Below are 23,962 nucleotides of genomic sequence, written 5' to 3' on the forward strand. Positions count from 1 at the left end.
TGTTAGCCAAGCCCTTATGTTCCTAAAAAAAATTACGGAGCCCCAAAAATCAGAAATGTCTATTTGAGACAACAATAATTCATAAAAAATTATGTCAATTGTAAATGATTTGCTTTTTATTTTTTTTTCTGTAAAATACGAATATATACAAATTATTTAATTAATTTATTAGGAAAAAAAGAATATAATGTTTTAGTAATTTATAAATTTTAATATTTAGTAATTTTAATGTGACCAATGATGTTGGCTTTTTTTATTAACCAGTATTTTTATATTTGGCTTGATAGGCGAGAGTCGAATGCGCATATCTGCTTCAGCATCTAATTTATTGTGATATTTGGTTTTCATTTATGCATATGATGAAAATCCGGTTTCACATAGATATGTTGTTGCGAAAGGAAGAAGTGCTAAGATAGCTTTTTTAGCCAGAGATTGAGATTCGTTAGTAATACTGCTACTGCACCAAAAATCTGTTAATGATATTTTATCAAATAAAGTTTTTAAAGATGAATCGGTGGTCATTTCAATAAATTCTTCATACTCCGTTATAGATAAATCTTCGGGCTAATCGTAGATTAAAAACAGATTTTTAACCCAATTACATCGTTGGATAAATTTTATATCTTAACTTTTGGAAAATATTTTTCTTATGACGATAGTATTTCATTTAAATGTTGTTCAATTTCACCATATATTTCATCAAAATCTTCAATATTACCATCAATCGATTCTAAATATTCCTTTAACAAAGGAAAACTATCAATTTTATGTTGAGAAAAATACACAGCCCAAAATTTAATTTTTTTTTTAAAAGCTCGAATTTTATAATTTGCCGTGAAAACGGTAGTCATTTTACCTTGTATTGATAAGTTCACTTCATTTAATTTTGTGAAAATATCACCCAAGTAACTAAGTTAAATTTTTATTCACAAAAAAAAAATTGTTGACAATAAAAATATTTGATGGTAAAATAGGAAACATGTAATACGAAATAAACACAGAAATATTAATATTTGCGTCAGCGGCAAAAGAATAACGAGTAATGACTGAAGAATCAAGAAATTATTATAACTTCATAGAATGTAGATTGTACTATTGTAGATAAGTTAACTAAATTATCGTAAAATATGTGAAATGAACGAAAAACCCGACTTTTGACAATGACACAAAATATGTGGATTTATAAATAGTTTAAAGTTTTAAACGTTTAAAATACATATTGGTACGGTCCAAATAATATTGATTATAAAAATAAAAATTTAACTGAGAAATATAATAATAATTTAATAATTTGAATTTAATTATAACAGATATTCCCAGGGAGCCACGGAGCCCCTAGACTACTCTCCGTGGAGCACAGTTTGAGAACCGCTGTCCTATAGCAATAACCAGGGCTGAGGACTTCTAGTACTTAAAAATCTAATAATATGCATGCACTTATGCACTTAAAAATCAAGAAATATGCACTTAAAATATGCTCTAAATAATTGTTTTATTTTATTATTTTATCTTATTAGTTATTCTTATTATAATATTTATTTTAAAAAATTAGTAAAAATTACATTATATGGTTAGTTTATTAAAAAGTATTTGAAAATCACATTTCTTCATCGTCTTCTTGATCTTTTTGTTTTCTTTGTTCGTTTGCATCTCCTTCACCTGTAAATAGAAAATTGTATTTTATAAAATTAATTTTTATCTCTAATAGGTATGTACTAAGTTCACTAAATGTGGTACAACCTACCTTTACTATTACATTGAACGACAAGGTATTTTCTTATATTTTCAACTTGAAACAAATGTCGGTTATCTGCCAACAATGTTTTGTATGTTGAGAAAGATCGTTCTACATCTATGGAAGTTAGCAGTGCATATTTAAAAAACAACAATTCATTTGCTTTTAAGTCTTCTAGTAAGCCATCCATTGAAGTAATTTCTCCATTCGATATTTTTGAAATTATATTTAATATTTTATAGGCATTATTTTTTGCTAAAACATCGTGTAGTTTTTGCTGCACTAATTTCCCCACTGAACCTGTAGTTTGTGACAATTTTAAATAGGCATTTTCTATTATCTCAATTCCATCGGATAAAGGCATATTTTTGCTTCAAGGCGAGTGATTACATCGGACAAAAATCCAGTTTGATTTTATGTACACTGAAAAAAATATTACTGTTCTTATTAACAAAACTGTTAAGTTAAAGTATAAATAGTGAGCGTAACTAAAAAACTGTATCAATTATAAAACTAACCGGTTCGAATAATTCAGCAATTTGTTGTACGTACATATCAATTACTGTTAATATATTTTTGTTGTATATACTAGTAATATGTGTTATAGTAACTAATTTATGTGAGCATAAATAAAGTTATGATCCGTACAGAATTTAGAGTATCATTTACAGTAATAGTTTGAATAGAACAAATATAGTTGAGTTATTAATACAATATGGATTGTACTTTTTGGTTTAACACTAGGTACCTAATTATGCTGTATGACTCGAAATATTTACAAAATGTTATGTTAGTCAAATATTTTACTCTTGTTCACACAACTGAAGTTAGTTCTAAGCAACTAAACGATTGTGGTAGACAACAAATCTTTGGTAATAACACCATACCATTTTAAAGCCACAACCAAATTGATATGCATCGTTAACAAATTTGAGTTAAAATTAAATAATAACTGTGTTTTACCCGTGTACTAGCTAGCACTATCACACCCGTCGCCGCCGACGCCGAGAATCACCGATTCATTATTTGACGACCGACTGCCAAACTCGTGTCATACTGTCCTCACTCATCATTATAGTTCATCAGTTTTTCTCGTTGTAACTTTTAAATTAACTTGTTATTAGTTAATTAGTTAAACTTTAATGATGTCCGATGACCTAGCAGACTTCCTAACAGTGTGGAACTTATCCCAATGTATTGATACGTTTCGAGGTAAGTTTTATCAACATACTTACACTATATACCTCGTAACTATGTAGTAGAAAATAGTAAACTTTTTACTTAAAAGCATTGATCACTGAATACTAGTATTTGTATCAATGTTAAAAAGTTTTAGAGGTCTTGAATACCTATATAGGTTATAGGTATAGAAGTGGCTATATAACATAATACTTAAGGCCGTAACTGGAAATTGATTTTGAGGGGGTTTGTTTGAGGTTGTAAGCTAAAAATATGTGTTAGATATTTGATATAAACGTACAATGTTTATTGATTATTCTAGACTACGACATAATAGGTATAACACACATAAAATCAGGTACGGTCTTGATATACATACACATGATAATAAGAATAACCTACTAAATAAATATATGGTTTTCGGTCTTTTTCTGTTTTACATAGCTAAATGATATTGACATGAAGACTCTTCCATGTTTGACAGAGAATATGATAAAAGAACTGATTCCTGTAATAGGCCATAGAGCAAGATTTTTGTCAAATTTAGAGCAGTGGAAATTAATTATTCAAGGATCAATGCCTAGCGTAAATAATTGTGTAATTAATATTATGTTTTATTAAATTTGAATATTAAATCCGAAGTAGGTACCTACCTAGGTTGTGGGTAGCTATTTATAATAGGTAGAATAATTATACCGACAGTGAAATTTCATTTTTAATTAGCTTTATAACATTTTGTTTAAACTTAAAAAAATATCAGGTACCTACCTACCTATCTTAAATTGTTTTTATTTTAGATTAATGAATCATCATCTATTGATATTGGAACGGATATTTTATTAGTTGATGACATTTCAAGTATACCTAGCCAAAGCTCTTCAACTGAGGTAAGTATGATTATTCAAATTATTTATATTTATTATATGTTATGTAGAGTTAGATATAGGTTATAATTTAAGGTGCGTAGAGCTTGAACAGCTTAAATCACATTATTGTTTTTTTGGTGACGGGTAATGCAAGTTTTAATATGTTTATAATTTCAATTTTTTAATCACTGGGTTAGTAAAAAGTTATAATTCCCTTTGACCTATATTAGATAAAATGTTAATTAATACCAATTAATTAAACTTGCATGAGCATTACAAAATGTTTATATATACAGTATTTTATACGTATATTATAATATACATTACACACAAACTTAAATCTGAATATTTTATAAACAAATTTGAGATCAAACATTTTTAAAACAATTAAGTAATGATATAACACTACCATTTTAAAATATAATTACTTAAATTAATTTTTTTTTTTTTCATAATATTATACTCATTACAATATTATATTAGTGTACATACACTAAAATCTTAATATTGTATGAAAAAAATTAAGATCAAACATATAATAATATTATAACTTAGTGATTAAAATAACAACAATTTCACAACTGTATCATAATGAAAAAACAAACTTATTAATATTAAAATACAACTAGGTAAATTTAAAAATGAATAAATTATATGAAAAATTGTCAAACCATGTTCAAAATTAATGAAATAACTGACAATTTACTACAAAAAAAGTACGCATCACGAAAACGTGCGGATGACCGCCGCGCGCCCAGTGGCAATTTCTTGTTGGTGGTGGCCAAACTGTTTCGCGCCAAATATAAAATTTAAAACTCGTATTTTTATATTAATAAATTATGTGTATGTATTTAATGATATTAAAGTCAACAAAAGACAGGGACATTTTTAAAGGTGCAGGTTAGTTGTTTTTTTCAAAACGTATAGTACCCGTCGCGCCAGTGGCGCGCACCTGTGATGGATCAAATATTGAGGCCCACTGGTTTACTGAAAAACCGACACACGGCGCGCTGCGGTCATCCGCACGTTTTCGTGATGCGTACTGTACCTATAACATTTTGTAATTTGTACCATAAAAAAAAAAAAAAGTTGAGTTTATGTTTTGTTTTTTCTTCTTGTTTGTCTTTTATATACTACCTAATACAAATTTTTAATATTTTTATATTATTATGTATGTTAATTAATAATTATTAATAGAGACCAGAATTTCAAATTATCATTATGGTGCATACACTCAGTATATGAACTCAAAAAAGCTTATAATTCCAGTCTCTAATTATTAATTATGCTGGTTATAACTTAAACTGACATATATTTAAATAATATTGTAAACCACTGTGTGACGGGGAGTATAAGACCATTCCCCCGGGGGTTGTTACACCTTTAGCCATATATCTCGAGGGTGGCTACTTCACGCCTTTGTGACCCGGTCGCGTCCCTCCGACGGGTTTACGTCAGGGCGCCCTGGCGCCAGACTGGCGGTCCCCCGCCGGCTACTCTCTCGGCTACTCTACTCTCTTTATATTTAAATAATATATAATTTTGTTTTTTTTTTAGTCTGTGGATCTCTCAAATCTCTCAAATCTCTCATCATCATCTAAACCTACAGTAAGTCAAATTAATTGTAATATAAATTAAATATACTACATAGACAAATCCAATGTCATCGTAATAATTTATCTATTTCTATATTTATGAGTCTTTCAGCTGTTTAGTATTTTAAGTGTTAACTGCTACATCTGACTTAAAATTCTAATATAACTTTTTTTTTGAAATTTTGATATTTCAGTTTTTTTTTTAATCAACAATTTATCAGTAGAACCTATTTAAAGTTGTGAGTAGGAAGGTATTATTAAACTAAACTATTGATAAAATAAAACAACATTAAAAAAAAAAAAAAAATTATCTTTTAAAAACTGGACTCCTGGATAGTGTTGGTCGCAAACGCCTGTGCAATTTAGTTATTAATAACGAATTGAGTATTGATGTTAATATTAGAGTTTCTTCATCCAGATTACAAGAACTTGCATATCAAATTACAACTGTGTTTAACAAAGAACGAACACCTACTTATTTCATACCATATTTGTCAGGTAAGGGTATAGGGTTAGGATAGGGCCTGGCCTTAAATGAGCCGCAAAAGGAAAACTTCTTGACTGTCTCAACAATAAAAGGAGAGTTTAGAAAATCAGGAATTATTAGATCATTGAAACGAAGTTCAACACCATCATCTGGACATTCTTCTCCTCTTATTTTACTACCTGAAGCACTTCAACTTACAAATAATCAGTCAGATAATGATATTGCATCTGTTGAAGATAGCATAAATTGGCTCCATAATTCTAGTGATCCTTGGTCACTAGTTGATGAACATTGGAATATAACTGCTATTACCCGTTTGAAACAACAACTGTCAAAAAATGGGCAGTCCATTACTTTATTTATGACTGAATATCCAGCTTTAAAAAAGCCATCAGGATATTTTCTTGTAAGTTTATAATTTTCATCTAAAATAATATAATTTTGTATCTAATTCATTGTGATTTCAGATTTTCAAAGATTTTGATATTGCATATCCTGGGTTTTCTGATAAATTGTTTCAAAATCTGCCATTGTATAAGAACAAAATATTTAGCTTAACTGCAGACAAAATTAAAAAAACCAAAGAACATTAAATTAATCAAATTCTTAAAGATTATGTACAATTGGGAGCTGAAGGTAAACTAAAAAATTTAATTTAATTAAGAAATATAACGTTTGTAGTCCTTGACTCTGCGAGTAGGATGTATAAAAATAGATTTTTGATTTATTATAACTATTTATTTTCTCGCGAGACTGTAATATTATGTAATTCATTACATCCAGTTATTTTAGTATGTCATGTATTTTTATTCCTTAGTATCAATACCATTGACAGATCTAAAAATAATAGTTTTCTTTATTTTCTGGACCAAACATAATTATTAAAATATATTTTCTAACCACATCACTTAATTTATGAATAACAAACATCATTTGTATTTACAGATAGTGAAGAGGCATCAAACATATCAGCATTTTTCTGCTTGCCTTTTTTAATTGGAGTCATAACTTCTAGAAGTAAGAAGACAAAACTTCAATGGAAACCTTCAAAATTAGAAATGCGGGATGGCTTCATAATACACGTTCTAAGTAATGCAGAGGTACAAGAAACTATATCACGTAAACAAGAAAAATTGTTAGGATTAGGTCATACACAGCAACCATTTATTATTATAGTAGGTCCTACCTTGAGTGAAATTTCAAATTATTTTGTTGTGGTTGATGATGTATTTTATCAGCTAAACTCAATTCTAGCTGCTGTCGATTGTTGCTTTAAAACAATAATAACATTTAACGCAGAGTATCCTGTAGAATGTGAAACCAATTGGTATTTCATTCAAAAGGGGTTTTATAATTTACACACTACATTTGATAACAATTTTTCTACTGTAAACACTTTTATATCAGATATTGGAATTTCTACTTAATAATATATTTTTTCATTATTTAAAAAGTTTAATTTTGATTTATTAATAAAGTACATTAATACAAATTTCAAAAATCACTTTTTATGTAAAAAGGAAAGTAATGATATTAAAAGTCTTTTTAAACACTTTCAACTTCAACATTTAAACCATCAATTTAATTTTTATCAATGTATTGAAGGAGAATGCTCAAGATCTTTTTATTTAAAAAATTCGTTCCGTAAACATTTGTCAAAACATTGTAACAATCTAACCGATTTAATACAGCCATCCATGTACATTTCACCAGCCCCCCCCCCCAAATATAATTTTTGAAATTTTTTTTGCTAAACATTAGTGTGCCATTAGTGTGAATTTGTGCGATACTAGTTTAACTGTAAATTCAAAAATATAAATGGGGGGCTGTGGAAATGTTCCCCAGCCCCCTCATGGAAAAAATTACAATTTTCAAAATTTTCTTTTGAATTATGTTTGGCAAAAGAAAATTTTTGCATGCTTTTGAAATAGAAATATCAGTATCAAATATGTGTTTCATTTACCAGGATTCATTAATATCTCCCATACCAAACACTTTGAATGTAACTCCAGATGGAGTAAGATATGTGACAGTTCGAGACCCATTATAATCTGTTTTGAAATTTCACTTGAATGATATATTTATATCTATGTAATTTATTTATTTATTTTATGGTTTAATATACATATTCAATGTTTGATACACATGTATGAATGCAGAATGAATAATAGGTATATATTATGTAAAACTTTTATAATACGTTTTTTGACTTTGTAATTTTTCTACAGTATTATTAAAAGAGGTGACACGTCAAAATATCCCGGTAAAAATATCCCATGACAAAATAACCCGCGTAAAAATATCCCCCACAAAATATCCCGCGTAAATTAACATATTTTACTGAATACAAAAAATGATTACACTGTGATAAAATGATCAAAAATTATTATACTTATTACTTATTATAATACTAAGTTTTATGCTATTGATTTTAAATATTCATTGTTATTAGTTTCTTCATATCCTTTTACAAGAGCAATTAACCGCTCGTCCAAATTTTTATATTTTCGCCTTTTTTTTTTTGAGGTGCACCAGCTGTTTGCTGCTCCATTTTGGCCTCCTGCAGACCTTGTTCTCGCTTTAACATATTTATGAACTTCCATACTGTTACATGGTTAGCTGCCAGTGCAGAATTAAACGCTCTTTGCCATACTTCTACTGAATTATTTGTCCTGGGATAGCCTTCCATTACAGCATCAAACATATTCCATATTTTAATTGGAAAAGTAGGCGCTCTTCGCCTACCACCACGTGTTGGTCTCCCAATCCACGTGTCCTCAAAATAATCAACAACTGTTCGTAATTCTTCTTTATTATCTACGTAGTAGTTGGAGTTAATTAGTTCTTCAAATGCTGAAATAACATTATCAACGGGTACAAAAGCAAGAGCCGATAATTTTTTTTATTTCGTGGGAAAATATTGCGTCTGTGGAATACTTATTCTTTAATCCACACGATTGCAATTTTCGCCATAAGCACTGGGTAAAATGTAAAAAACATCCATGTATTTTAACATCAGTGTATAATTCTTTAAATGATTTTATAAATGCTTGTTCGAAATCTATCACAATAGCCTTTGGTTGTAAATTTGGTTTGAGTATATTAATTTGATTTAGTACTTCGGAATAACTATTTTCGTTTTTATTACACATTAATATAATATATAAAAGTGGATATACAGTGCAGTTAATATTACCGTGATTAGTATACAGTTGATTAAATATATTGGGTACAGATTTAAACGTTCCATCTGCGAACCATATTTCGGAGTCATTCAGTATATTTAAATTGTCATTTGTTGTGAATATCAATATTCTGTTATTAATATCCCAATTTTCATTATTTCTACTGTCATATAGCAAACAAGGTAAATTACTTAAGGTTAATGTGTATTCGCTAGGTATTACTAAAGAATCAACAGTCACAGGGTTGGGTGGAGGTACATTATTTCGATTTCGAGAACGTTGAATTGTTCGACTAAGCGCAACAGTTGAAGGTAACCTAGCTGCAATTGGCATAGATGACTGAGAAAATGCCTAGCTTATAATATTTTTTGTTGTCTGATTAGAATCACTAGCTTTTTTATTCGTTCTATTACCTTCTTTGATTCTAATCTGGCTGCATCTGGAGCGTGTTCATGATCTCCTCCTCTCTTACCAAGAAATTCCCCTACGAAAAAATTGTGACAATATATGACAATATAATATTATTATATCTAGGCCTATTGAGAATAATCGTACGAGCAGTATTTGTTTTACAATTTTCATCAATTGTATATTACTTAAAAATCTGATAAAACCGTAACATATTTTTACACGTAGTTTAAGAAGGGTTTTTGTTGATTATACATATAATGGTATAATATTATAAGATCAATGGTATCGACAGTTCTTATATTTTATTATTATATATTTATTATAATATATATTATTATATCCACGTCCTAAAGTTGTTTAATCATAAATTAACAAACCTGATTCGTCGTCTATGGTTGTGTAACATCTTGTCAAATATTTTTTTCTTTTATACTCAGTGCAACGCCAAATTATTTTTTCTTCAGACTTTCGGTGTATACTGAATAAATATTCTTCAAATATTAGAAAATTATTGCCTTTTTGGCTTTTAATAAATTCTAGCATTTTTTAATTAAATAAAAAGTGTTAGTAACAAAATTTGATTTAAGACTGTTAAATGCTCACGACACGCACTGTAGGCAATGATATAAAATGACACACTATAATACCATTATCAAAATAACGAATATTACTTCCAATCGCAACAGCTATTATATTATATTTTGTCGGGGATATTTTTACGCGGGATATTTTGTCATGGAAAATTTTGCGGGGATATTTTGGTTTGGGGATATTTTGTCATGGAACCATTAAAAGAGTACCTATGTATTTTAAATATAACCTGGTATATTAATTGTTTTAATTGTAATTAATAAGTAACAATAATTTGTATAATATACATTATAATAAATTGTAAACATAATTTAGCTTAGTTTTTAACATAACCATTAGTTGTGTACACAAATGTAATTTTGTTGACTGTAAATCGTTAGATGAACCATATTATGTTTTTATCAGTACTATTCTTGATTCGGTATTAACAACTAAAATTACATTTGTGTACACAACTAATGGTTATGTTGTCACTGAGGCAACTAAATTTCATAGTTATTGTTACCATATTTTGGTTCCAATAACTAAACTTTTTTACGTCCGTTTCACCAGCCCCCCCAATATTGAAATCTCAGATTTTTTTTTCACTAAAAATTAGCATGCAATTAGCATGAATTGGCAAGACTATTATCATAATTTGCATGACAATATTTAATGAGAAATAATCAATAAACTTTGGGGGGGCTGTTGAAACGTTTCGCCAGCCCCCCATCCTTGAAAAAAAAAGAATTTCCCGAATTTTTTTTAACCAATAATTAGCACGCGATTAGCATGAATTGGCACGCCTAAGCACGGAATTCGCACGCCAATATTTACCGAGCAATACCTCTTTCTTTATTTTGACCGTTTCGCCAGCCCCCCCCCCCCATCCTTGAAAAAAAAAGATTTTCCCGAATTTTTTTTAACCAATAAGTACCAAGTCTGCTTATTTTGGCTACTAATATGAATACAATTATTTTATATAATGATAAGATTAAGGTGTAAAAAATTAATTAAAATTTATTAATACAAATCAATAATACTTACTTATTGTATGGTAGAATCGATTAGGAATCACTTAGGTATACATTTACTACTTGCCTGTTATACTGGACCCTTTTCGTTTACAACAAAATATAGGATACGACGGGATGAGCCAACTTGTATACAATCGGAAGGCAGTTGAATAAAAATTATTGAACTTTTTGACTTACAGTTGGGAGGCAACTAGTAGGTACCAGTAGTAGCACCGTACCTAGTCTAGCTTTCGATTACTTTCGTTTGCCTTAATCATAATATTATAGTTTTAACGTATCTTAGATATACGTACAAGGTACAATTCTATATTATATTATTATTTTATACATCATTTACAATTCAGAACTGATGTATATGACGTAGGTACATTGTATACGTGATACCTAAAATATTGTTCATAAAATAAACTTGTAGGTAGGTACCTAACATATAGTCTGTCCCCATATTTCTGTAATATGACAGAGTGGCGGTTCTGGCATTACATTTTTGAGGTGGCTAACATATTTTACCCTTCTAGACCTTATAGCGTGAATCCCCTAGTTTTCAAAACTCAATAATTTTGTTTAAAAACAATTATTTTTCTTTAAGAATCTGTGAGAGGATTGTTTCATTTTCACTATTTCTCATAATTAAACTAGTAAGTTACGATTAAGCATTACTATTTATTGGTATATAATATATAATAATAAACAATATAGTATAATGTTATATCTATAATTTAAGCACAACTGAGACTCGTGAACCTATGAAGTATCATTACTGTTTCTAGTTTTGAGTTACAAATAGTATGGTATCTTTTATTATTTAAAATAATAAACACAGTATATTAGTATCTGTTATTATACAATTGCAATTGATAATAACTTATTTAGTGTGACGTGCAATAAAATAGGGATTAACTATAAACCACGAACTAAGATATATCTTAGTTCGTGCTATAAACAATACCTACTATCTAAATTCTAAAGATTAATTATTAATTGTACATGCTGAATGCCTAAACTGGCACTGCCTCGGGCCTCTCTTGCCTCCCTGGGAAACACGCCACTGAATTGTATACCTATTCGGCCAAATTTAATATTATTTGGTATTATAATTGAATATTACAACTGTGTACACAATATTTTAAGTGGTATAACTACTATCGTATTACCTATTTTTGACACACACAACGTCATATGTAGTATTGAGTTCAAACTTCAAATAATAATTAAGAACAATTTTATGTATACGAATTAAAAAATTGAACAAGCGGCGCTGCGTTGTGGGATTTCCTTTTAAGCGGGACACAGAAACCGAGAATCATCGCGAACAGACATACACGATTCGCGCCGAGGAACACCGATCACACAGCGTGTTTATAGTACCGCGCATTGCTCCACGCCGCCGTGGAATCCCCCATTAAAACCCAAACGAATATTATTCCAGACAATTCTATTTTTATAATTATTCCTATTTTTGTATTGAATTATTTTGGTATTTACTACAACTGTATGGTAGATACTAGATCTTCGTAATTTCTCATTTTAAATTTGATTTGATGGGACTGTTGTTGTAGTATTTGAATGTGTTTTATTAATTATTTCAATATTATAAAGCAAAACATTTATTAAGACTATCTTAAATGGCTGGACGAAAATGTGTTATTGAACCGTCATTGGTTATCGATGCTGTAATTTTCTATAAAGAATCAGTAATTATTACCAACGAAAATGGTGAAAAAAGTAAGTTAAGAAAGATTATTACATTTTTAATTAGAATTATCGTAATATTGTTATATCGTAACAAATATTTAAATATGTAGGTACTAGTGGTTTTCCATTGTGGTTTCAAAAACATGAAATATTATAATATTCGCCCACTAAAACAATTGTATTGTTGTGTGAGGCATTAAGTGTTTTTAAGGATTTATATTTTTAATTTAGAAGTTGCTGTTGCTACTGACAGAGTATGGTCTGATATTAAAGCTTGATAATCGAATGTCAGCTAGTGCTATCCATACATTTGTGTATAAAGGTAGACATGGGATTAAGGAACAACTAGGATTTCTACCACTGAAAACATTTCCTGTTTCTACAAATATTATTGATGAAAATCAATTGTCAAACGGATCGGGTACGTAATTTTTATTTATGGTATTTAGAATTCGAAATATTGAGGCTGACTATATATTATTATGAGAGTGTACCAGTTGTATAATGTATGTGTGTATTATAATTTATACTATACAAATTATATGTTTTATAATTATTAGCATAATTAGGTATTAAGTAGGTACATTTATGAAATAATTGTTTTGTTATCATTTATGATATTATTAATTATAAAGCCATAGAGGTGACTTATGAAATCCAAACACCGTAATCGATATAAGACGTAGGTACATTGACAAGGTATTGTTTTTATTTTGGTTTTTCTACGGGACGTGCGTCTAATAAGGTAGGTATATAATTATAATATAAAAACAATAACTATGAATTACGTCATAGACGAGTGTATATGAATACAGATCATACATACAAGACACTATAGACTATAGTCTACAATAGCCTAATAGGTATGAACATTTTTATTTTTATAATACCATTTTATCATAATGGAAAATAATATCGTCTCAATTTTTTGTGAACCATCAACAACTGCTACGAAAAATATAAATTATCATTATATAAAATAATTGTATTCATATTAGTAGCCAAAATAAGCAGACTTGGTACTTATTGGTTAAAAAAAATTCGGGAAATTCTTTTTTTTTTCATGGATGGGGGGGGGGGGGGGCTGGCGAAACGGTCAAAATAAAGAAAGAGGGATTGCTCGGTAAATATTGGCGTAAGAATTCCGTGCTTAGGCGTGCCAATTCATGCTAATCGCGTGCTAATTATTGGTTAAAAAAAATTCGGGAAATTCTTTTTTTTTCTCGATGATTTTCTCGATGAAATGCGTGAACAATACATGTAACGTGAATCATTTTCATATAAAATATATTAATCGATTTTCATTTGACAGTAATATTTGTTACAAGCTTAACATTTAGTATATACTTTTTTTGAATGATTTTGTGTATAAGTTCTGCCATTTTCAGAAACCATATCTTTATAGTACTTAAAACATCTACTTCTTCCAGCTTTAACAATAACATGATTCATATTAACTTCTGGAGGTATTATAACATTTTTTTTAACTAAGCTTTCTACTAAAATTGTCCGGATAGTAGTAATAGATATTTTAGAGTTAGTTACTTCATTAAATAAAACATGTGCATTTACAACTCCAATATTTAGTAAAGTATCTGAGACAACCTTTTTGTACCATTTATAACTGCGGCGTAATGGGTTGGAATAAGAACTCAATTGATCTGATAAATCAATTGGAGATTTACCTAAGTTATAATCAACTGCAACTTAAGGTTTCTTAATATATTTACCACGGTTATCAATTGATATCATTTCACTATTATGTTTTGTCAATAACATGTATAGATCAAGTTTATCCTTCCATTTTAGAACTAAAATATTTGAAGAGCTTCGCATTGAAATAACTACACCCCTTTTTAATTTTTTTTGTGTGACATCTTTTGTATTAGATTTCCTGTTTGCCCTCAAGGTTTCAATCAAATGTGTTTGCTTAGAATTGAGTGACTCAGCTAGTTCAATACTAGTATATCAGTTATCCACATAAAGAGTTCTCCCACAATCTAAATATGGTTCAGATAACTCAAGTACTATTTTTGAGCCAATATTTAGTTCTGCATTGGCCTCTTTACCAGCGTAAACTTCGATTGCTAGTGTATAGGATGGAGAAATACAAAGTTTGAAAAGTTTAATACCATATCTACTTTTTTTGTTCTTTATGTATTGTTTGAATGACAGTCTACCCATAATTTAATCAAAAATTTAATCAAAGACCCATCAATACAAAAACTATCATATGACTGCATACAATTATTTGAGTTGGTCATTACATTATAAAAATCATAAAAAACCAACAAAAGACGAAAATTCCTTGCTAAAATTACCAAATAAAACTAGAAATACCGTAGAATCTAATCATGCTTAAAGTACCGTAATATATGAGATCTAATTCGAGATCTCAATTACTCAAATTAAATATACGTGAGATCCCCAAATGGATCTCAACAATTTTTTTGGGCATTTAGGTGAGATCCAATTATGGTTCTCATGGTGGGGTGCAGGCTGGTGCAACTCTATAGGCGGTATTTACACCATATAGTTTATACTACGCAACCACTGGTAGCGCTGCACAGCACTGCTCATTATCAGCTATTGACTACGCAGTACGCACGCGGTAAGCCGGTAACTGATTACGACTTGTCGAAATTTCCGAGTGCCACCAACGTGTTTTTCATATTTCATGAGTACTGTTGTTTTTGCTAAATGTTAATTTAGTTTGCATTTATTTGCGGAGTATCATCACGTATCCTATTAAATATTTTATTTAATAATGCCTCCGAAGAATGCCTTTAGATGTGTTGTAGGTGGTTGTAAATCAAAAGGTATGTACTTATCTATGTATTTTACTATAATTTATTAAGTAATGTTTTATAATATGCTATGTTCGAATATTATATAAAAGAGATGGTACATAGTTTTTATAATTTTTCAAAGCTGGTATGTTAAGTTAGTATTATTTTAACTTAATTTAGATGTCATATGTCATCGGTTTCCAAATCCACGTACAGATATGGAAAGGCTTAAAACTTGGATGAAAATTGTTGGATTAGAATATGAAGATCCCAATGTAGTTTATGCCAAAAAGTATATTTGTTCTCTACATTTCACCAGTAATTGTTCGAGTACTGGCACCAAACGACTTAACGCAAATGCGTTACCGTCACTGTTTTTACCTCAATACAAAAATAATGAAATAATAGATTTGGATACTTCCGTAATGTCTGGTATTATTGAACTAGATACTTCACAAACAGATAATAATGCCATTAGTAAGTTTAATTCATTATACCTATTTATTTTTAAAAATAAAATATCTACCTACGATTGTATATTAATGTCTATATTTCAGCTGTGGAAAGTATTCAAAACAATAGAGATGAACTTTTTGATTTAGATACATCAGCGATGTCTGGTATTATTGAATTGGATGCTTCACAAGCTAATTCCAATGCCATTTGTAAGTATAATTCATTATACTTATTTATACAAATAAACTATTTACGTAGGTATAAGTGTATTCATTTCTATATTTTAGTTGTGGACAGTATACAAAGCAATAGGAATGAACTAATTGATTTGGATGCTTCCATGATGTCTGGTATTATTGAACTGAATACTTCACTAACAGATAATAATACCATCAGTAAGTATTATGCATTATATTTATTTATAAATATAAACTAACTAATGACTATATTTCAGCTGTGGAAAGTATTCAAAACAATAAAGATGACCGTTATGATTTAGATACATCAGCGATGTCAGGTATCATTGACACACCATTAGCTGATCCAGATTTGATTAGTAAGTTTAGATTTAAATGTAGTTTTGTCTGTTGTATGCTTTTCCACTAAATACTTTACATTGCATGTACATTTTTTATTTTTTGCTTTCATGTAGATATTAATGTAGATATTAGTAACTATGATAGTTCCAAAACTTTTCCAAGGCCAGTTCCAAAGAAAAATAATAAGACGGGTTAATAACTTTTTTTTAAATAAATTATTTGTTGGAATTTATCCATCAAGTATTACTTTATTTAATGTTTCCAAATAAACTAATTTGTTGAATCAGTTCCAATACTCATTACTATAATATATAATCATTTGTTCATTACTTATCTAATGTAAATTGGTACATTTATAGGATTATTACCAAATATTGGTGTGCGGAATATCAGACATCTTACTCCACGTTGTAAAAAGTTGTATTCAATCACCAATAAACTAATTAAGAAACAACGTCGGTCGGACATTAAGAAAGAACTATTCAAAAATAGATTAAATAATGCTGAAAAATTTGCTGATTCCTACATTATTAATAAATTGAATGGAAAAGTAACGGCTGCAGCATCACTTTTTACCAAATTACAACTTCGGGAAACAACAAAAAAAAGAAAAGGTCATAGATTCACATTGGAAGAAAAAGTGATGAGTCTTTCAATTTATAAAAAAAGCCCGAAATGCTATAGATTTTTATCAAATCTTTTTACGCTTCCATGTAAACGGACATTAAATAATTTATTAAGCACTGTAGCTATTGGTCCCGGAGTTTCACCTATGGTCTTGCAAGTTTTGAAGGAAAATGTAAAAAAACTGAAACCTTCTGAACGGTAAATTTCTTATAAAGCATTAATAATTTAAATTTTTTTAAATGTATAAATTGTTGATTTGATTTTTAGGTATTGCTCACTTATATTTGATGAAATATCATTAAGTAGTGGACTCAATTTTGATTTTTCTGCTGACAAAATAGATGGTTTTGTAAATTCTGGTTCTTATAAGAGCCAACAATTGGCAGACCATGCTTTGGTTTTTATGGTCAGGGGAATAAAAAAAAAATATAAACAACCAGTGTCATTTTCATTCTGTCAAGGTGCTACTAATCAGCATGAATTAGCAAGACAAATAAAGAAGTATTTATAAAAATGTTTATTATTATTATGAGTTGTGTTTGTATTAATGTTTTGTATTATTATGATCTAGGTAATACGAAAAGTTTCTGGAACTGGGCTTCATATTGTAGCAACCGTGTGCGATCAAGGTAAGCCAAATGAAGGTGCAATTAGGTTATTAAATGATGAAACAAAAGAATATTACATTAAACATAACCTTGAGTACCGAGAAGAATTTTATGAAGTGGTACAAGAAAACGGAGAACGGACAAAAATTGTACACTTATTTGATGTTCCTCATCTTATAAAGTGCACAAGAAATAACTTGTTGACCAAAAGTCTTTCATTTGAAATGGATGGTATCAAAAGAGTAGCAAAGTGGCAACATTTAGAAGAGTTGTATCATACAGACAGTGCTTTGCCAGATTCAAAGATGTTGCCTAGGTTGAGTGATTATCACGTTATTCCTCATAAAATCCCAAAGATGAAAGTGCGATATGCAACTCAAGTTTTTAGTCAGCGAGTGTCTGCTGTTATGAATTTCCTATCATGTAAATCACTGCTTTATTTTGTTATAACAAATTTCAAAAACATTTTTTTTTTTCTTAGTAAAAAGTATAATTGAGCCAAATGGAGTAGACACTGCAGCAATATTTTTATTCTTCGACAAATTGTTCGATTCTTTAAATAGCAGCTTTCATAAAGTGGTCGAAGGAAAGATATATCGAACTGCAGTGTCGAAGAATTCTATTCATCATGAACTCTGGTCAAATAGTATAAAAATTCTAAAGTCAATGAAATTTATTGGAAAAGATGGAAGAGTTGTAAATGTTCCTACACTTAAAAATTGGATAACAACTATCAGAGGTAAAATAAAATATTATTATTAAATAGTTGATTATATACTATATTTAATTACTCCAAAATAATAATAATCCTACACCTACCATGAACATTGTATTATAATTTTTCCTACCCACAAAAGGTGTTAAATTTTTCGATTAATATAATCCTTTTGGCTTTTATTTTTTTTAAAGGTTTTCAAACATTGACAAAATTTTTAGAAGAAAAAGGAATCAAATCATTACTAACAAGACATCTCAATCAAGATCCCATTGAAAATTTGTTTGGCGCAGTCTGAAGCCTTGGCTGTGACAACCCAACTAGTAACTCATTCATTACTGCCTACAAAACATTACTGCTGAATAATTTAATTTCGTCTCAATCTCCTGGAGCTAATTGTGAAGACTTCGCAGAAGACTCGTTGATCTCTTATAAACATTTCTTCTCGTGTAATCTCGAACAATCATCATCGGTTGAATTATCAGTTAGTTTACCAGTTCAAAGTAATAGAGAATTGGATGATACAACAACAGAATTAATGAATGCCACACATATATATATTGCCGGTTTTGTTGCAAAAAAACTCAACAGAGAATTATACAAAAATTGCGAAGAATGTCTAAAGAAAATTTGCACAAATCAAGTTTCAAAAGATCACGATTTGATTGTTGCCAGGGACAACCAAGCTTGTAATAAATTATCTTTAAAATACCCAGCTAAACCATTTCATCAAATGCTTCACAACATTATTGTGTATATTGGTCAACATCTACCATCAAAATGTCACTTTTTGGGAATAGGAGAAATGATTGCTGAAGGAATATTAAATAAGTTTGATTTAACTGCTTTGTATTGCAAAAATCATGACAAAGCTTTTGAAAAAAAGATTGTAAAATCAATTGTTAAATTATTTATCGATCACTGGTGTACTGAAGTTAATCGTATTTTATTTGGTAAAAGATCATTACAACGGGGAGAAAATGATCCTATCAAACAACTGGCTTCAATATGGCACACAAAACATAAAAAAAAAAAACCTATCACTGGAAAATTTAACCAAGTAAAATAAACCAAAAATGTATTTTTTATTTATTATTGTTATTAATTCATTGTTATTACGAGTTTCAACTATTTTTACTATTGTACAAGTTTTACCTAATGTACCTATTATTATTATTATTATTATTACTAGTATGATTTTATGTATACAATATAATACAAATTAAAGATTGAAGTTGTGATGTACTTACCTACAATTTAAATATTAATTTTTAACTATCTAGTGTTATGTATTATATTAGAGATAAATAAATGACATTTTAAGAGTAATATAACTGTCTAGTATTTTTTATATGTTTTAATAAAACCGATAATAAACAAAACATAATTTCGTATTTTAGTATGGCAGCAGTACTATAGTAGTAGTAACATCGATTGTGATATTCTACTACCGATAGTCACTATCGAAAGTACCATCGATTGTTCTCCATCAGGTTAGTTAAACTACGCAACCACCGGGAGCGCTATTTACGTGGTTCGTTTTTTTAACATGGGAGTTGCCTATCTATTATATTATACTTATGTATGGTGGGGTGGGCAAATTTTACAAAAAACGGCTTGGCAGTCAACCTGTTAAATCCCGGACTGTTCTGGATAAGTCTTAGGGGGTCTGTAGGATTCCTAATGTCCTAGTTCAGACTTTCCAAGAGACTGCCCGCCAGGCACTAAGTATTACAGATGGACCATTATGGTCTGTGTATTTCCAATTATATTCCTGTGCGCAGACTATTGTAGTCCTGGAAATTTCTTGAAAAGGTTATATATATATCCCAAAAAGGTCTCAATGGTTCCTGTTTGAGTCTTGTTAAGAACTAATTTTAGATTCCAAAAAGGTACTGGAATATACCTTGTGAGTTTATTTATGTCCGATTGAAGAGTCAACCTTACCCAAAAGTTGAAAGGAATTTGTAAGGAATTCATTTAAATTTTAAATTGTTTATGATTATATCAAATATAGCTTATTGTTAATGGCAATGTATAAACAAGGGCCCATAAACTATTTAAAAAAATTAACAACTCTTTGTCCTTCTTTTAGATTTATCAAATAAAATAAATACTTCATTTATAGGAAAATCTAATTACAACTCATCTTTAATGTACATATTTAAATTGATGTACCTAAAATGCAAATAGTTTCTAATATTTTATAGTTATTAACAATATATTAAGCTTCAAAAAACTGTGCTATAATAATAAAATATATCATTTATATATAATATATATAATTGTTTATAATTGTAAAATTATATTTTCAACAAAATAAACAAATAAAATATGTAAGAAATAAAAAAAATTGTTCGAAGAAGTCCTTATTCTTAATTTCAAAATACAAAAAAAAACTAATTTTAATTAATGTTAGGTAATACGTATTATGTATGTATAGTATGTTCTTATGTAGTGACTAATGAGACTATAATAGTTTGTAATGAAATAAACGAACTCTAAGACGATTTGGTTCATTAAAATATTATTTTTATGTTTATTATAAATTTTCAATAAATATTCATATGACAGTGTTTTCTTTTGTATTTAATTATACCGTTTAAAACAGTTTAACAATTGAAAATACGTTTAACAAGGAATAAGGTTGATAATATCGATGAATTCACTTGGACTCGTGCTAGTTGGTATTTGGAATGAGTGATATAGTCGGCAGCTTGGCTGGATTGTGGCAATGTGGTAGGTGGGAGAGATACCAAGTATCGGTCACAGCTGTAGAAGATTCCAGGATATTATTATGGCATAGAGACAAATTAAGATTGTCAATAATTACAGATACATTTTTATACACTAAAAAATACTCCATGTCATCTAAATTCTGACGAATGGAGTATAATTGAAGATATAGTACCATTATTAAGGCCATTTGATAGAGTAACTGTTGAGCTCTCTGCGGAACAATATCCTACGATTTAAACAGTTATTTCATTAATACGAGGTAATTACTAATTAGTTAGATGATTCTGTGTACAATTTAATTTTTATATTATATTGTTGTGAACCCCTGTCTATATGCTATACGCAGTATGAGATATAGTAATGGTATAATATATGATAGTGTGTAAGCATATTAATATGTGAACAGGCAGAGTCACACGGTCTAAGGGAATTCGCTGTGTGGACAGTTTTGAGCCCGAGCGGGCCCCTACCGTGTCTCGCTGTCTGTATAAGAGTTAGTGTAGTACTGCCAGACCATCGAGCAGAACTTCTGTTAATCTTTTAAGTCTAATAAGTATTCTGTACAACTAAATTTCTTTTAAAATTTATTATATTAATAAAGTATTAGTGATCACTCATACACCACGTATTTCTTTATTAACGAACAAACGCGGTTTTGGAGACGTCCATAACAATATATTAAATGTTATTATTATTTATAGATTTGCAAATTTTATTAGGATCAAAAAATCCAACATTGTTACTGGGAAATTTTATAAAACAAAGACTGACAATATTGCTAAGCGTTTTGAGAGTATAGAAAAACAAGGATTAACACCACATTTTTCTAGAGCCACATTGTTGGACCCAAGGTGTAAAAAAGTTGCCTTTGGGTTGGAACAGAATGCAAATGATACAGAGGCATTTTTGATTACTGAAACAGCTGCTTTGATTAGGAATGTATCAAACACTGGTAAATATTAAATTAAAATTATTTGTTATAAAATTTCTAAGATAAAATTACTAATTAGATAGAATCTAACTAACTAACTTACATTATTTTGGTATAACTTTATGGAAAAATAAATAGCTTATAAAATGGAAATACAGACCAAATGTATTTCATCATTAATAACTTTCAATAAAAATATTACATGTCTAAAATGTGATTTGATTGAATCTATTTTTTTAGAAAAAATGCAATTCAAAATGTTGAGATTTTATAACACTTATATTAAATAATCATATTATACTTATTTACGAACAAGCTACACAAGAAGTGTATCAAAATGAAGAAGTCGATAATGTGTGGAATTTTTTGCAATCTAGAGTGACTAATGTTCAGTCACAAACAACGACAACAAGTAGTGCTACACTACATCCTTAATGAATCAGTACATAAATATGCCTCATCAAGATATTAAGAGCATTGTGGCTATGTTTTGGAACGAACACAAGGTTGTATTAGCTCCACTGAGTGATATTGCACTTAAGTATTTAATTGTTCCAGCAATCTCAGTACCAGCAGAACGCATTTTTACCAAAGCAGGGCAAATACTAAGCGCTCAGCGCAATAGGGTATTACCTAAAAATTTAGATTTATTAATTTTTTTAAACAAAAACATGTAAGTTTAATCTTTAATTGGTTGTAACTAAAGGAAGTGACAATGTATTTAAAAAGGTATAAAAGGAATATGATTTATAATTAAAATTAAAGAAATACATTTAATTTAATTTTGTTATAGTTCAAAGTTTAAATATATTTATTTGTTTATTTTGCAGAAACAATTTTCAATTGGTTTGAAAATTCAACACATTTTACCTTTGGAAGGTCATATAAGGTTAGGTCTTCGGCTATAATATTTATTTAAAAACATGTCTGGAAAAAGGTTTTAAGTATTTATGGCCCATAAATTTGCAGTTTTTAGCTAATTTATACATATATAATTTATAGCTGAGATAAGGTAAGTATGAAACATAGCGTGGACAATGACAGCCTGCTTGCTGCACACACTGCATAAACTGTCCCTCTATCACAAATCACACACAGCGAAAGTGCTCAATTTTCTTCTCATAAGTCATAATACGGTTCTATACAATGCTTAATAGTATTTAAAATATTTATTCGATCAAAAGATCACTCGGTTGTTTTTCAAACTATCGATAGTCGAAACTAGTCGGTTCCACTAACTAATGAAAACTAATAAACTATCGAATAATTCATTCAATGGGTTGATCGAAAAATCACTCGATAGTCAAAACTAGTCGGTTGCGCCCATCACTAGTCCTTACTGCCCTGACGTTCCTCGTGGTGATGGTCGGCGTCTCCCTTGTGGGTCGTCGGAATTCCGGTTGTTTCGTGGGAGGTGGCATATCAGGATAAGTGAGATAGGTCGTCAGCTTTTGTGGTGTCGCCTTTTTTTTTTTTGTTCTTACCCTGCCTGGGTTCATCCATTACTTAAGTTACTACCTCTGGCATTGGCTTCCCTCGATCCATGACTTGGTTCAGGTTCCCTACCTGGGCTGGGTCTGTGGTCTGTGTGACTTCAATCGTCATTTTTTTATTTTCACATGACTCCTGCATAGGTGAACAGTTGTACCCTCGATTGGGTCGGCTGGTGTGTGACGTAATTGTCAGGTTTACCGTTTCAACGACTCCAACGTCGGTAACACTTTGTGTTTGTCTACTCCTCTATTTACCATAGCATTGGAGTGACATTGACACGTATTTACAAATTATTTCCCTATGC

The 23,962-nt window shown here is 29.5% G+C and overlaps 1 protein-coding gene and 2 pseudogenes across 1 annotated transcript; all 3 read left to right on the plus strand.

The window, feature by feature from the left end:
- The first annotated feature begins 3,373 nt into the window (after positions 1–3,373).
- LOC132945823 (uncharacterized) lies at positions 3,374–7,289 on the plus strand (annotated as a pseudogene).
- A 5,401-nt stretch (positions 7,290–12,690) lies between these two features.
- Positions 12,691–13,189, plus strand: LOC132934439 (uncharacterized; annotated as a pseudogene).
- A 5,612-nt stretch (positions 13,190–18,801) lies between these two features.
- Positions 18,802–19,631, plus strand: LOC132945834 (uncharacterized; the record flags this gene model as incomplete). The annotated part of the gene is made up of 1 exon (XM_061015619.1): positions 18,802–19,631. A coding segment is annotated over one exon (762 nt), but the record flags the coding sequence as incomplete, so codon positions are not given.
- Between the last annotated feature and the right edge of the window lie 4,331 nt (positions 19,632–23,962).

The sequence above is a fragment of the Metopolophium dirhodum genome, chromosome 1, assembly GCF_019925205.1.
Source record: "Metopolophium dirhodum isolate CAU chromosome 1, ASM1992520v1, whole genome shotgun sequence".
NCBI classification, from domain to species: Eukaryota; Metazoa; Arthropoda; class Insecta; order Hemiptera; family Aphididae; genus Metopolophium; species Metopolophium dirhodum.